Source organism: Podarcis bocagei, assembly GCF_964188305.1.
Source record: "Podarcis bocagei genome assembly, chromosome: 13".
Lineage (NCBI taxonomy): Eukaryota > Metazoa > Chordata > Lepidosauria > Squamata > Lacertidae > Podarcis > Podarcis bocagei.
In genome coordinates this window covers 26,999,246-27,015,900 of record NC_138138.1, presented here as the reverse complement: position 1 = coordinate 27,015,900, position 16,655 = coordinate 26,999,246, and the positions used below count along the sequence as shown (strand labels likewise).

Sequence of the window (16,655 nt, the reverse complement as noted above, 5' to 3'; positions counted from 1 at the left end):
GGACATGGAGCAAAAAAGCCTGCAAATATCTCAATGGTCTAGCAACCTCCTTTGGAAACAAGAAGTCCAAGTTGCTTTGGAATTTGAAACAAACTGGGAGCCAGAGTAGTTCAAAAATAGAAAAGCAGTGGCTTCCACGTGGTGGACCCCAGGAAAAAGCACTTGGCACCAGTTGTAGTTTCCAGACATACTTCCATGTAGACCTTACTAGACCAACCTTAGATGTGACCAAAGCATGAGTGATAGTGGCTGTCTTCTTCAGGAAGGGCTGTGATGTTGGTTTGTTTTGGGGTGGTTTTTTTAATTGAGGCATTTTTATCCCACCTTCACTTCCATAAACTTAGGGCATGTTTACATTAGACTGGGAGAGAAGAGGGAGGGAGGGAGGGAGTCTGACTGTTCTGTCACTCAGGAAGCTTCATGGCTAAGTAGAGATTTGTGACCCAGGTCCAGCGCTCTAACCAATACCAGGGGTCAGCAAACTTTTTCAGCAGGGGGCTGGTCCACTGTCCCTCAGACCTTGTGGGGGGCCGGAGTATAATTTGGAAAAAAAATATGAACGAATTCCTATGCCCCACAAATAACCTAGAGATGCATTTTAAATAAAAGCACACATTCTACTCATGTAAAAACACACTGATTACCGGACCGTCCATGGGCCGGATTAGAAGGTGATTGGGCTGGATCTGGACCCCGGGCCTTAGTTTGCCTACCCATCCACTACACCAGCCTGGCCCACCTGCCCGAGCTGTGCAAAAGTACTTCCGGCTACAGCCACCACTTGAGCATCCAGGAGCACAGGATAATCCCAAAACCATGTGCCAGACTCTTGAGAAGGAGGATCATCCCATCCGGAACAGGATAAATACCCACCCTTAGATCAGCTTCCCTGCTGGCCAGCAGCACCTCTGTCTCGCCTTGCATTGTTTTGCCACCTCCTGTCCTCAGCTTCCTTTAGGCACCTTTTTCATTTTGCCTGCTGAAAGCTCTGTATAACTCCAGAGCTTGTGTGCTTTTTATGCCAACAGATTATTGATTCAGTAAAATTAAGCTCACCTTGTTCTGCTCTTTTTTGGCAGGAGGGAGCTCCCTCCTTAACTAATCCTGCAAGTTGGCCCCTCAGAATCTTGGCTTCCCATCCCATTTGCTGTAACCCATCTCAGACCCCTGCTTCCTTCTCTGAGATGGGAATAATATCCAGGCTTTTAGCTGCATCCTGTTATAACCAGCCTAGACCTGCTTCCTTCTGCATCGGTGGCTAGGAGTCCAGATTCCCAGGCTTTTCTTCCTCTAGGGATCATCCGTAGGATATATTGCATTTTAAATGTCTTCTAAAACCCCTTTTCTACCTTCCGTCACACTTCTGCACCATTTCTAACCAGCACCGAAGGTCTCGTTTGTCGCAACTGCATTATCTCTCCCCACCCATAGAGAAATGTGACATACTTTATAGGGGATTCCCTGCCTCATATCACAGACACAAGATTGCACTCTTGTAGTCAGTGTTAATTAACTTGGAGCAACCACGCAACAACTATTCACACCCCTTTTGCCCTAGAAGAACCCCGGTTATTTTGCTAAACTCCCTTGCTAAGCATATATGCACTCTGTGAAAGCACAGAGGCACTTTGGTCTGTACAATAACAGTGTGTGTGTATGTGTCTCTCTCTCTCTGTGTGTGTGTGTCTCTGTGTGTGTGTTTCTGGCATTAAATTGCAGGTTTTGTTGTTGATTTTAAGACAAGTGTCCGGATTGTTTTATCGTCCTCCTTCCCGAAAGCAAACCCTTTCCCTTCCGGATCCAGGAATCCAGCAGTGTCAAGTCACTACTGCACTGCCTCCCTTTCCCCCTCCCCACCACCCCGCCCTGTTCTGTTGAGCTTCTGTGCCAAGCATGTAAAGCTCCTGGGATTGGCTGTGTCTGGCTCAATCCCACATCTTATTACTCTGGCCTGAAAATGTCAAATCGTATATCGCTGCGGTGCCATCCCACCCTTGCAGAGAGCATGCTGGAGGCGGCTTCCAAAGCTTCCAGGCCTTCGGGCATCCCTGTTTAGGGTTACTCTTCCCTACTGGGCTGTCCTGTTCCCACTTCTCAGTGTTTCTCGGGGAGGGTATCTTACGTAAAGGCTTTACGGTTGCAGAATCTGCCTGCTAAAATATGAGCAGCTGAGCAGCATCCCTCCAGGACAGAGCGCTGGGGCAGCTCAGGCTCCAATCCTGCTGTTGAAACCACAGAGTGGTTTTCCCAGGAGGCCAGCTGACATTTGTACAGTGGTACCTCGGGTTAAGAACTTTATTTGTTCTGGAGGTCCGTTCTTAACCTGAAACTGTTCTTAACCTGAAGTACCACTTTAGCTAATGGGGCCTCCCGCTGCTGTTGCACCACCGGAGCACGATTTCTGTTCTCACCCTGAAGCAAAGTTCTTAACCTGAGGTACTATTTCTGGGTTAGCAGAGTCTGTAACCTGAAGTGTCTGTAACCTGAAGCGTATGTAACCCGAGGTACCACTGTACTTGGATTTGCCTCTGATTAGCAGCCGTTGCATGATCTGCGGGGGGCCCACTCCATCCCACTTTTCTAAGTTCAGTCAAGACAAAACCCCAAATTCAGTGCAAAGGATACAAATTGATAACCAAACAGCAATAGTTTTAGAATGTAATCTTCCTTGCATCCTGCATTAGTATCCCTGCAGAGAATTTGGAAGGGTTTTTCTTTTTCTTTAGGGCAGTTAATAGTAGGCAGGACCAAGTAAGATATTTTTGTGTGCAAATGTCTCAAGAGCACATATCCTTGCTCCTTCCTTGTCTTGCGTCTATTTCCCATCACAGATCAAATGTGTGAATGGACCATGTCACAGATCAAACGCCATGGACACAGCTTTCATTTCTCCTCACATCACCTTGCATGCAATGTTTTTTCCGTGGAAACGGTTCACACATTCAGCTCCAGCCAAGCATTCAGTCCTCAAACATAGGGGAGACAAGTGATGTATGAACACAAGGCCCATAAGTGGCATTATGAAAGTGAATTGGTCGGGTGATTTCATCATGTAGGTTCTAGGCAGACTCCCCACCCCTCACCCCAAATGCAGCCTCTTCTGTTTGCGTATATAGGCCCTGAGAAGCTCACCTGATTTATCTTTCTCTTTTTTTCTGCAGCCATTGAAACTCAGAGTACCAGCTCGGAAGAGATTGTGCCCAGCCCCCCTTCACCGCCCCCACTGCCCCGAATCTACAAGCCCTGCTTTGTGTGCCAGGATAAGTCTTCTGGCTATCACTATGGGGTCAGCGCCTGTGAAGGATGCAAGGTGAGAACGGAAAGGGCAGCTGGAAAAGGAGGACACCTACACTGCAGGGGAAAGACATGGGGGGGGGGAGTGCCAATAGGTTGGGTATGCGAGTTGCAGTACAGTTTTTTAGCCGCCAAAACAGACCACAGGCAATTACAAAAGAGGGGCCATGAACATGGAACTCTTGAGAGAGGTACTGCGATGTAGTGGGGACGATAAAAAGTGAAGCACACCACACGTTCACTCCTTCTGGCTGGCGTGTTTCCCCCCGCACAGAGGCCTTGTTGCTAGGCCCCATTGAAAGTCACACAAACACCCCGTTTCCCTGTTGCTACCACCTGCTCCCCAGCTATTAGGGCCGGTACCGTGATGCCGTGTCCCATAATAATATGAAGCCACTAAGTTTAGGTTTTGCCCCTATCCCATGGGTTTAGGGGGACAGAGCAGTGTTCACGCAGAGCTTAGAAGCCAAGCTCTGCACCCTTCCACACTAGGAGGAATTATTATCACTATCATTGTCATTGCTAATATGTCATTGTCATTGCTAATAAGGTCCCAGGGTGGCTTACAATTTTAAAAGCCTCATTGATATTAAAGCACAATATTAAAAATAGTGCAAGACAACTTAAAATTACAAAAAAACAACAACAAGCTGAGTCCTGAAAATAATACAGAAGTATCAAGAGGCATGTCTTCAGCAGTGGAGATTTCTGGGCACCAGGTTGACAACCACAGTTTAAAAACCTCTGCCTTATTCCATAGTTAAGGCCATTTCCACTGTATGCGTTTTCCCTTCTTGCAGACTGAGACAAGCGAATTGTTGTAAGAGCAAGCAACAGTCCAGCAATGTAGTTGAGGTCATAGGATTGTAGTGTTTTGAAGGGACCCCCAGGGTCATCTAGTCCAACCCCCTGGCGAATAGATATTCCGTTGTTGTGCCTGTAGGATTGCCATATTTTGAAGAGAGTGAAAAAAAGAGGACACACTAGTCGACTTCTGTTTTTAACGATGGATTGCTAGGATGACTTTCACTTTACAAACCCATGAAAAAGAGGACATGTCCTGGAAAAAGAGGACACATGCCAACCCTAATTATCGATAGTTCTGGTTCTGTTTGAAAAATGAGGATAGCTGGCGTGGGCACAAGGGTATGTTTTAGTGTATTCACAAGAGTTGTGTTCACTCTTCTTTTTCAAAATTCCCGTTTATTGCTCTTGTCTTTCTGCTAAGAGGATGAGCTCCAGTTGCTCCACCTGTGCACACACACACACATGCCCTCACTTGCACCGGGCTTGGCAGTGTGACCCTGTAGATCTGACTGGCAGAGATCAGCCTGAGCGGGCAGGCGCTGTGCTATGTGCTCAGTCCCCAGCAGCAAATCCCTTCCCTCTGGCTCATTAACACGAGGCCCTTTGTGCCTCTGGTAGCCTGGAAGAAAGGCCTTTCTCCTTCCCCGCCAGGAGTCTCCTAATCTCATTAGAGGGACGTGGCAATGTTGTCTTCGCTCCCCTCTGCCATTGAGTAGCCAGGCCTCTGCCATGGCCACCCCCAAAGCAATGGGCCTCAACTTCTGACTGTGTGCCTGTCCCAGTTGCTTGCAGGGCCGGCCCTTTTCTTTTTGGTTTAGCACTTAAGAGAGCCTCTGACATTTGGTTCTCTTGAGAATGTGCAACATCGGGCTGTTTATATTCTGCACCCCAGTGTAGTTTCAGAGAGGAGGCGGCAATCCTGAGAGTCTCGGGTTTCTAGCCCTCATGTGTAGAACAACGTTTGCCCTTCCCTCTTACTCTTCCGTCATTACTAAAGGCCTACATTCTCTGAAGCCCCAACTTATTGTAACATCAAATATATTCAATTTGCTTAGTTCTGAGAGTGTAAATCAGGCTTCCTGGATTTTTTTGAGGTGGGGGCAGCAGTAGTACAAGGGTAGGCAAAGCCTTTTTTTGTAAGGCCCATCCCTGTGGATGTAGTTGCATATAATAGACACCAGAAGGCTTAGTTTGGTCAGAATCAAGTATACACTTCCAGAGTAAGTGCTGAATACATTACTTCTGGTAAATGAGCCACCATTCGCCTCTAGTCTAGAGGAACGTGAAAATATGTGTCCTGGGCTTTTTAGACTCGTCAACCCATGTGCTATCAGAAACCAAAGGGGCACATTGGTTGCCAGATGTGAAATATATTGGCATTATCTTCAGCTCTCCTACCCCTCTACTGTGCCCTGGGCAGCTCTTAACATTTTGACAGCAGAAAAGGAAGAGCCTCTGGGGCCCTCTAGAGGATGTTGGGACTGCAAGTCCCATCAGCCCCAGCCAGTGGTCAAGGATGATGGGAGTTGTAGGCAGCGGCATCTGAGGGGGCAGGGCTTCAGGTTTCCAACCCCTGCTGTAGTACTTTTTTTTAGCATGTGCATTGTTTATTTATTTACTCACTCGAAAGCATTCATACCCTGCTCTTGAGCCAGGAAAGCTCGCTCCCAGAGCGTCCTTACAAATCAATAAGAATAACACAGCCCCTTCCTTCAGACTTATGATATAAAAAGACAGGACATAGAAGCAGGGTGGTGGTGGGGAAGGACACACACACACCATCCGGTCTCACACAGCAGCAACATTGGCAGAGCCCACTCCAGTTGGGGGGCTGAAAGTGAGGGAAGGAAGGGTCTGCCTTGGTCTCATGCCTTGCTTTCCCCCTCTTCTCCCCCGCCCCCTTACAGGGCTTTTTCCGCCGCAGCATCCAGAAGAACATGGTGTATACCTGTCACCGCGACAAGAACTGCATCATCAACAAAGTGACGCGGAACCGCTGTCAATACTGCCGCCTGCAGAAGTGCTTCGAAGTTGGCATGTCCAAGGAGTGTAAGTGGGGGAGGAAGGGAAAAGCTGCTATGTATCCTCTTAAAGCAGTGGTGGGCAAACTTGGCCCTCCAGCTGTTTTTAGACTACAATTCCCATCATCCCTGACCACTGGTCCTGTTAGCTAGGGATGATGGGAGTTGTGGTCCAAAAACAGCTGGAGGGCCAAGTTTGCCCACCACTGTCTTAAAGTAGCAGGTCCTCACCCCCACCCTGAATACCTTTCCACATTCAAAACTCACAAGGGCCATTGAGCAGCGGGAGAGCAAAAGAAAAGTAAAGAAAGGCAAGGGAGATGAGAGAGCCAAGAGATGTTCGTTTTCAAAAGTCAGATTTCTAGTCCTCAGGATTACGGAGGTACGTTTCAAAGTTCATGGTTGTGTTGGTGAAACTTCTAGGGGTTAGCAAAGAGATGGTTGTACCCAATGCTAGTTGTACTCAGAGGAGACTCAATCGAAATCGGTGACTCCAAGTTAGTCATGTCCCTTAACTTAAGGGGTCTGTTCTGAGCAGGGTTTGCATTGGCTGCTACCCAGAATGTCTGGGCCGTGCATGATCGCTAGGCCTTCCTTGAGGTTTCAAGGCATGGTTATGGCTTCCCTGCCAATGCGCTCTCTACTTCCCCCTCGGCCGTATCTTTCCTCCCGCACGACATCTCTTGTGGAAATAATAATAATGCAGTGTTTGCATTTTAAAAATCAATCAATCGTCAAATTGACCAGTGCAAATATAGGATATTGCAGTTGTGTGGATATGTAGGACATTACGTCCAGTTTCACATATTTTTGGGGGAAAGGGGAAGGCTTCCCCATTCTTGCTGGTTCTTGGAGGGGGGAGATCACCATGACTGCTCTTGCCCTCCTCCAACCTCCCCCAAAACAGCTGCCATTGAGATGGAGGGGTTTTTCCAGCTTTCACCCCAAAGAGATGGTGCGTGGAGCTCGCCCCTCTGCTTTGTGCTAATTTTGAGGGTGTTTCCCGGGCAACCGGTGATTGATGATGTCAGAGATAAATGACGCAGACAGGGCCCTCCTGGCGTCTGCAGTGCCTAGTTGTCATGGCTCCCGACTGTAATGGGGGCGGGGGCGGAGGGAACCCCACTTCGCCATGACAACTCCAAGGGTGAGATTAATAAACCCTTGGGGTGGGGAAATAGCAGATTGATCCAGTCGAAAGGGAGGGCTGGATGGGTGGGGAATCGGTGGATGATCTGGGACATCGGCGGTCCTGCCCTCCCCAACCCCTTTTGCCTTTTAGGTGAGAAACAGGATAATGAAGAAATAGGGCAATCAGGAAGGGGTGGGGTGGGGCAGACATTATTCTGGCCTAGTCCCGGCCTTGCTCTCCACCCATTTTTGCTGAGTAGCAATATATAATCCTGGAGTCCCTTTTTAATGACCACAGTCCATCTGTCGGCCCTGAAGATGTTCTAAGGGAGAGAAAGATGACTTTGCTGACCAAATAATAGCTAGCGGGAGGACGACTCTCGTTGAATTCAGGTACAGAGCTAAGGCAGGGCAGGAACTGATGTCTTCCTGAGACGTAGAGCCACTCTTTTTTTCCAGGGAGGAAGGGAATTCAAGTACAAACCAAACTGAAATGTTTGTTAGGGAGCGGGCGCAGAAAATGAGAAATGCGGGGGCACCTTTCCCAAATCTGCTTTTAAGATGCGCCAACAACACACACACATACACACTTCTCCTTGTGCCAGCTGCTTTTTCTCCCCCCAGCCCCTATGTGATGATGGATGCAGTATTTCCCCCCCGCCCCAACTGCTTGTCTGGACTGTGCTTTATTGAATTTGCCAAGCAGACATGACTGATTTCCGAATTATCCCCCTCCCTCCCGCCCCCACCTCCTCCCTCAGGCAGGGCGGTGAAATGTACCAGCCCACTGTGAGCGAAAGACTCATCTGGCGTTGCCGTATTTATTTTATTAATATATAGATATAAGTGTGTGAGTGTGTTTTTAAGGAAATATTAAACCCCAAAAGGGCACACACCAACCATGCATTCCCACATGACTTCCTCCAGGAATTATCCTACTTTGGAGTCCTGTGCAAGGATATAATACCACAAGAGAGAGGGGGGGGGGAGAAACATACACAAAGCTTTGTGCTTGCCTTGATAAATCCCTTCCACGCAGAGGCAACGCCACAAATCTGATGCATGTGGCCACGTCTTGTTTAGCAGCCCCTGGGTCTTAGTTCTGTAATTTGCGAACAGTTTTTTGTTCTATGTAGGTTAATTAAATTAGTTAAGAGGCTCTGGTTTGACTTTCTTTTGTCTGCTTGAATTTCTAGCCCCTTCTCATGTTTAGGGTTCCTGGCAGGTGAGAGAGAGAGAGAGAGAGAGAGAGAGAGAGAGAGAGAGAGAGCTGCTCACGGGGAAGACATATAGGAAACATCCCATTTCAGATACCCTGGCACAACACAGCAAACGTTTAGAGCTCCGCTCCCTTTGCTAGCTTTCTCCCCTCCCCCCCCCCAATGTGCCTATAAACAGCTTGCGCAGAGAAGGTTTTAAACACTTCCTTAAGAGATTTGGATGTTGGCGAGTTTCCAGTGGAAGAGAATTCCGCTCTTAGTTTGCTGAGTGGATGGTCCTCATGAGGACGACGCCCCTGGTAGGTCTTTGGGATCACTAATGTAGGGAAGGAAGACATTTCAGGAACTAATGGCTGAAAGTGGAGCAGGTCAAACAAGGCACGGGTTAGGATGGCAGGCTTGCTTAGGTCTGGAGGGTTGCCTGTTCTCCCTTCCCTTGATGGGGTTGCACTCCCCCTGAAGGAAAATGCTTGCAATCTCATGTTCGCCTGGACCTTTCTTTTCTGATGGGTAGATAGATTTTTGTGTGCGCATGCGTACGCATGTGCAGGGCCTTCTCAGTGGTGATTCTCAAGCTCTGGAATATGTGCCTCCAGAGCAGGCACCTCAAACTGTTTGCTTCTTGACATTTCAGCTGCTGGTTAAAGTTTCATTGATTGTGAAGAAGGCTCTTTCTTAACGGTGGCTGGTCATTTTTATACTAAGCACGTTTCTCTCTTTTCTCTTTGTTCTTTGATAACTATTTCTAAGCATCTATGTGATTTTTTTGGAAATGGCTTAAAAAAACTGTGATGATTGAATGTGATCTCAGGTGCTGCTTTTTTTTGCACCAAGGGGAAAAAGGTATAGAAGTGCTGAACTAAACAAACAGACTGAGATTGGAAGTAAGAATATAATGGTTAAATATTTATGGGAGCAAAGAAAACCGCACTTAGCTGGATAAATGCATGGTTTCTGTTGCTGCAGCTGCCAGTCACTGAGGTCTGGAAAGGACGCACATGTATGTGGGCCCACACACATGCTCCTTTGCACATATTGCATGCACACACATCCGTCATGAGGCCAGGTTGTGTTTTCCTAGCTTCCCAGGGGCATGAAAAGCTGCCACATAGTGAACAAGATGCCTTGTGGCATGTTGTGGCACCAAGTAAATGATCTGGTGAATGAATACATTCTGCTTGCATTCCAGGACTGACTGAGGTAAGATTGGGAACGGATCCAGTTTACTATAGGGGCAGGTAGGGGAGGTGTCTCCCTCCTCTCCTGCAACATCTAGTTGCCAACCAGTGTTAGAAACTCAGCTATATAAGCTAGGTGCCGAATGCCTCTTTAAACCAGGGTTACAGTCACCAAAACGGAATGTCCAGACAGCTCGAAAGTCGTATTTTTCAATACAACTTTTTGGTTCCTGAAATCCCATTCTGATTGTGCAGATAAAAGATCATGGATAGAATTCTACAGGATGTGTTCAGCTAGTGTGTTGAAACAGTCAAGATCCAAGGATCCCCAGGCATGAACCTCCAGATGGTGGAGGCGTCAGGCACCCTCCTGGCAGCCAGGCACCTTCACTTGGTCACAGCAAGTGGCCGGTGGCCAGGTGCCAAATGCACCTGGCAAATTCCGAACGCTGTTGTGATCACTTTCTTGAGACTTCAGGAGCTATTCGATCTGCGGGCCCGCTTTCAGTTTGCACTCTCGCTCTCCAGTGTAACACACAGTGGCCTGGATTGGGAAGGCTGATCTGTCCGTGGAGCTAGGGCAGGGTGGACAGCCAGTAGAAGGATGCTGAGAGGCGACAATCAGCCGAGGCATTTTTGTTGTATTTGTGTGGCTTTGTTTCTTGGATGCCTCCCTTGCGGGGGGGGGGAGCACCCTTCATTTGTAGAAGGCCCCGGGTTCAATGGCCATCTGTCTTAGATGCTTTAGTTGAGATTCCTGCATTGCCATGGGTTGGGGGTCACTTCCAACTCTTTGATTCAATCCCTGGCACCCACAGGTAGGGCTGGGAATACCCCCTGCCTGCCTTAAATCCTTGAGGTTGTGTTGACAGTAACTGAGCTCGATGGACCAGTGGTGTGACTCAGTATCAGGCATCTCCTTTGGTTTCCATTTAAGTGCATTTCTTTTTCTTTTTCCATTTATCGTTGTTGTTGTTGTTATATAATGAATCACAAATAATGGCCGTGGCCAAAGATGAGGAAGGGTGGGTTGGTTCTCCCTTTAGGGCTCTTCTTGATTTCTCACTCTCTCGGAAAGCACCTATCCTCACTTTTGCGATCCTCTCTTCTTTGCTTGCCTTCCTCTCCAGCCGTCCGGAACGACAGGAACAAGAAGAAGAAAGACGCCCCCAAGCAGGAATGTTCGGAGAGCTACATCATCACGCCTGAGGTGGAGGACCTCATAGAGAAAGTGCGCAAAGCCCACCAGGAGACCTTCCCTGCCCTCTGCCAGCTGGGCAAGTACACCACGGTGAGTGGCAGCCCGAGGGAGGCAGTGGGAGGGAAGGAGGAAGCGTGAGCTGGACGTGTTGATTGGTGCAGTTGGCGGGAAGGTGGGATCCACAGGCAGTCAGCTGGTATGGGGTGGGGAACCCCAGCTGGGGCTATGAGAGTTGGAAAGGGACCGGGAGGGTCTCATGTAGTCCAACCCCCTGCAGGATGGACCTGCCCAGTGTGGAGCTCAAACCCATGATCCTGAGATTAAGAGTCTCGTGCTCTACTGACTGAGCTGGACAACTCCCTGAAATTCCGCTACAAAAACTCTGCAACCTTGATCAGTTTTGCTAGTTGAGCACCATGGTCCTTGCTGGTTTGCTTTTCCATTGCTTTCCCTCTGAAACTGCCTTTTGCAGAGTCCAGACTAATTGTCCGTTCAATCCACATGGAGCAGCTCTTCAGAATCTGAGGCAGAGAAAAGGTTTTTCCGCATCACTTCCTTCGTGGTCCTTTTAACCAGGGATGGAATCTGAGATATTTGCAATGGCCCTTCCGCTAGCTGGACTATGCAGCCCCATTCTCCTTGCTTCTGAGCTTCCCCTGGGCTCTTGCCACATTACTTAGGCTCCTCTATCCAGCCACAAGGGCAAGGAACCTGCTTGTGTTGTTTTATAAATACATCCCGTCTTTTATTACAGTGCCTACACAAGGCAGCTTCCAGCACTGCTCAGGTGAAAGCGGAGTCTCTCAAGAGGAGCTGCTTAGTTAGGCCAGCAGTTCAGAAAGATGGCGAGACACAAGTCCCAGCCCGATATGTGCAGATGTGGCAGTCATGAAATGTTCATTCGCATTTGTAACAGCTGTCCTTAGTTGGAAGATGTTACTTTTAAAGATACCGTATTTTTTGCACCATAACACTCACTTTTTTCCTCCTAGAAAGTAAGGGGAAATGTCTGTGCGTGTTATGGAGGAAATGCCTACGGGTGGCATGCCTACGGATTTTCCTCCTCTAAAAACTACATGCGTGCTATGGTGGGGTGCGTGTTATAGAGCGAAAAATACGGTCCCCCAAATGACAGAGAAACACAAAAATATAATAAATTATTCTCCTCACCTGTGCCTGGATTTTATGTTTTCATGCATTGTTGTATAGTCATGCACTGTTTAGAGGTGTTCATTCTGTATATGTTATATTGGAATATTATTTGTTTGTTAAAATAAAAACGTTTTTAAAGAAAAAAAATTTAAAACGTGATCAAGTCATGTACTTCACGGGAAGGCAAGGTGGTCAGACAGTGTAGCCGGAGAATCATTTTCTTCTTAATCTTCCAATTCAAGTGTTTGTGTGTGTGTATGGGGGTGGGACTGGAATCTAACCCCCCCCCCTTTTTTTTTGCTCCCATCTCAAATGCATTCAGCTCTCCTCTTTTCTTTTCCTCTCAGTCTTTCCATGCTGACTTTCTGGTCTCTTTTCCCTGCTCTACAGAACAACAGTTCGGACCAGCGGGTCTCTCTCGACATCGACCTGTGGGACAAGTTCAGTGAGTTGTCCACAAAGTGTATCATCAAGACAGTCGAATTCGCCAAGCAGTTGCCGGGCTTCACCACACTCACCATCGCCGACCAGATCACGCTCCTGAAAGCCGCCTGTCTAGACATCCTGGTGAGTCCCACCCCTCCTTCAAACAGGGGCAAGTCATTCGAATCCTTGAACCTATAGGGCAGACATCTTCAGCCTCTTCAGAACCTAAGACCATGCGTTGGGGAACCCTTTTCTTTTTATCATTAGGGTGGCCCTGCTGCCATTGCTCTCCACCCTAGATCAGCCCATGGTCCAGTAGTGGGTCCCCAACGCATTAGTGCAATGTCTCCCAAACTTGAGTCTCCAGCTGTTGCTTGACTACAACTCCCATCACCCCTAGCTTAGCAGGACCAGTGGTCAGGGATGATGGGTATGTAGTCCAAAAACAGCTGGAGATCCCAAGTTAGGGAAACCCTGGACTAGTCGAAGCATCTATGCTCTAGGGGGTAGGGGAGCCATGTACTCACATGAGAATTGTGGAGTTGGAAGTGCTTTCAAAGGGTCATTTAGTCCAACGCTGCAATGTAGGAATCACAGCTGAAGAATCCTTGGCAGGTAAGCTATCCAACCACTGCTTAAAAACCCCTCTGTAAGGAAAGTCCACAATCCATTCCACTCTTGGAACAGCTCTCACCATCAAAAAGCTTCCTGCAGCCAATCGGAAGCCGCGCTTTGGTTTCTGAACATTTTGAAAGTCGAATGGGCTTCTGGAACGGATTCCATTCGACTTCTGAGATACGATTGTACAGTGGTACCTCACGTTAAGAACTTAATTTGTTCCGGAGGTCCAATCTTAACCTGAAACTGTTCTTAACCTGAGGTACCACTTTAGCTAATGGGGCCTCCTGCTGCCACCATGCCGCCGCCATGCAATTTCTGTTCTCATCCTGAAGCAAAGTTCTTAACCCGAGGTACTACTTCTGGGTTAGTGGAGTCTGTAACCTGAAGCGTCTGTAACCTGAAGCGTCTGTAACCTGAGGTACCACTGTAGTTTGAATTGATTGGTTTGGTTCCTCCTACCCTCTGGAGCAGCAGAAAACAAGCTTGCTCCATACTCTGGTTCTCGTCTCTTAAAAAAAGCACACAAATGAACCCGTATCCACCACCTCATAGTAACCTATTACAGTGGTACCTTGGGTTACATACGCTTCAGGTTACAGACTCCGCTAACCCAGAAATAGTACCCCGGGTTAAGAACTTTGCTTCAGGATGAGAACAGAAATCATGCTCTGGCGGCGCGGCAGCAGCAGGAGGCCCCATCATCTAAAGTGGTGCTTCAGGTTAAGAACGGACCTCCAGAACGAATTAAGTACGTAACCAGAGGTACCACAGTAATAGCATTGTGGAATGTGGAAGGCATTGGGAGCCTGTGTGTGATGCATGCCTCTCTCCCGCATGCTCCTTCCTAGATCCTACGGATATGCACGCGCTACACCCCGGAGCAGGACACCATGACGTTCTCGGACGGCCTGACGCTCAACCGCACTCAGATGCACAACGCAGGCTTTGGGCCCCTCACAGACCTGGTCTTCGCCTTCGCCAACCAGCTGCTGCCACTCGAGATGGATGACGCCGAGACAGGGCTCCTCAGCGCTATCTGCCTCATATGCGGGGGTAAGCACCATTACTGGGACTGAGAGCAGGACCGAAGTCCTCCATTCTCAGGGTTTGGTCAGAGAATGCATATAGTCATAATCATAGCTCTGCACTGTGTATGTTGTAAAAGAAGAAGAAGAGTTTGGATTTGATATCCCGCCTTTCACTCCCTTTAAGGAGTCTTGAAGCGGCTAACAATCTCCTTTCCCTTCCTCCCCCACAACAAACACTCTGTGAGGTGAGTGGGGCTGAGAGACTTCAGAGAAGTGTGACTGGCCCAAGGTCACCCAGCAGCTGCATGTGGAGGAGCGGAGAAGCGAACCCGGTTCCCCAGATTGCAAGACTACTGCTCTTAACCACTACACCACACTGGCTCTCTCTGTATGTGTGTGTATTTTCCCTCAAACCCTGATAAATCAGACAAAACTAAAGTTTTGCAAAGCCAGAGCTTCTTCACCTGTGCCCCCCCCAAGTTCCCTCAGAAGACACATGGATTGTTAAACCACTCATGAGATTTGTAGCTCTGTGAGGGAAATAATGGTCTCAGCAGCCTTAACAAACTACATTTCCTTGAAGTGGCATGATGTTGCTTGAAACATTGAGTGCCGATGGGGCCCTGGGGAGGGAACGGGCCAGATTCTCCTAGAATTCAGATTCTAGGATTCTCCTTGCACTCGGAAGTGTTAAGTCCAGTTCCCCAGTGTTGGTTTTTGTTGTTTCCCTTGGGCGAGTGTTCCCAGAAGTGAATATTTGTAGTGATGGAAGCAGTCCAAAACTGTTTGCTTGAAATGAGAATCGCTTAAGGAAGACCTAATAAAAAAGCAAGTTTATAACAGTCATTGGAATCCTGTAGCAAACATTTCCCTGAACCATTCCATCTAAATTTCTGTGACTTTATCTCCCATCTTCCTTTAAAGCAAAACAAAGTAACTCCTTAGTACGTAGACCAAACGTGTCAAGAGTTTGGTCTCGTTCTCTCCCTGATAAGCTGTTTATTCACGTGCAGGGATTTTTGTTGAATTTTATTTTGCCAAGAGAGCACTCAAGTATTTAACTCCCTCATCATATTGCAGCCTGAAGTAGGGTTAAAAGACCAGGAAATCATTTGCCATTTGCAGCTCCTGAATGTTAAAACTCTTAAACTTGAGACTCAGCCATGGGGCTTTGAGTCTCCCAAGGCAAAATTATATTCACATGAACGAGGATGGTTGTAAGCCTGCTCTCCTCCACAGGAGGTCTATGAGTGATGTTATATTTATTTTAGAGCAAAGTATTTGGGTGCAAACCCCTCCAAAAGAACTCCAGAAACCCAATCATGTCTGCTCTGGAAACCTGAACCACTTGTTGGATTGACCTGCCTTCTCCCCGGTCGGTCCGAGCAATTGTTACTTTCTGAAGGTGCTGAGAATTGAGACCCCCTGTGCCTTTGCAACAAAAAATAATGTTTCCAAGGTACCTCTGAAGCAAGGGGAGGGGGAAGGGCCATAACAGGATCACTTGTTGCCTTGAGATAGTTCTTGAGCCTTTCTTCACCCCATATTGTTCCTTTAGAAACAGTTTTGTTGACTACGATCTGTGAATTATCGCAAACCCTTGCATGTCTTATATTTTGCCAGGGCCTTTTCAGTAGGGGACATCCCTGTCCAACAGCACCATCTGGTGGCAGGAAGTTATTTTGGTGGGAGGCATGAAACAATGCCCTTTTATATATATAAAGCTTTTGATGAACAAGAGAAGATGTTTGCAAGGTCTGCAGCGGGGAGTAGAGGTGGTGTTGCCTTCATGCGCTATGAGGTTCAGAATATTTTCAAACACCAATGCTAATGACTGAAAGGTTAGAGGAAGCTTGTTCCCCACATTGGTGACAATGCTGTCATGGAACCCACATGCACTGACTTTTACTGTGTAAGGAAGAGTGCGAAAACCACATGCGCAGTTGCGATCTGTAGCTTTTAAGCATGCGCCAGTTGCACACCATGGCAATCTTGCTGTGTGCAGGCACTGGAAAGTCACAACTTTCGCTAGCAGATGCGCCCTTTGCAAAACAGACCTATGGTGCTATCATCACATGCAGCAAGCAACAGGTGTGGTGGTTTTTTTGTGGGTGGTTGTGGGGTTTTTTAAGTGATTTGGGTGTAGGAAACAAGTGTGAGACGTAACCCATACCCTAAATGAAGGCAAATCCATTTGTGGAGCCTGGGGCTTAGAACAAGAGAAGGACATTGAAAACAAAGGGAAACCGGGGTCTCGAAACGCAGCATCTTGTGTGAATTCTGCATTTGCATGATTCCATCCGCTAGACATTTTCTAGGCTTGTCTGGAACGCAGTGGTTCCCACCTGCTCACAAATGCTCTCGTGATCATGGGGTGTGTGCTTCTTTTCCACAGGTGTGAAAGAAGAAACTGCAGCTGTGCAACATCTGCCTGTTGTGCATCTTTTAAAAATGCAAAGCAATTGGGAGGGGGAGGGAATAATACCTCTCATAGTCTTAGAAGTGGCCATGGGTGGGGGGGTGTATCCATGTATTGGATATTGTTGTATTGGATATTGAGTATTGTTTTTAATACT

General features: G+C 47.8%; 1 protein-coding gene across 4 annotated transcripts in view; it reads left to right on the top strand.

Annotated features, from left to right (window-relative positions):
• Positions 1-16,655, top strand: part of RARA (retinoic acid receptor alpha) — a 191,530-nt gene that overhangs the window by 172,152 nt on the left and 2,723 nt on the right. For all 4 annotated transcript variants that reach the window (XM_081168685.1, XM_081168684.1, XM_081168683.1 and 1 more), the window contains 5 exons: positions 3,162-3,310; positions 6,009-6,150; positions 10,782-10,942; positions 12,395-12,571; positions 13,900-14,104. In XM_081168685.1, coding sequence (XP_081024811.1) covers positions 3,162-3,310; positions 6,009-6,150; positions 10,782-10,942; positions 12,395-12,571; positions 13,900-14,104 — 834 coding nt within the window. The remainder of the gene's footprint in view (positions 1-3,161; positions 3,311-6,008; positions 6,151-10,781; positions 10,943-12,394; positions 12,572-13,899; positions 14,105-16,655) is intronic.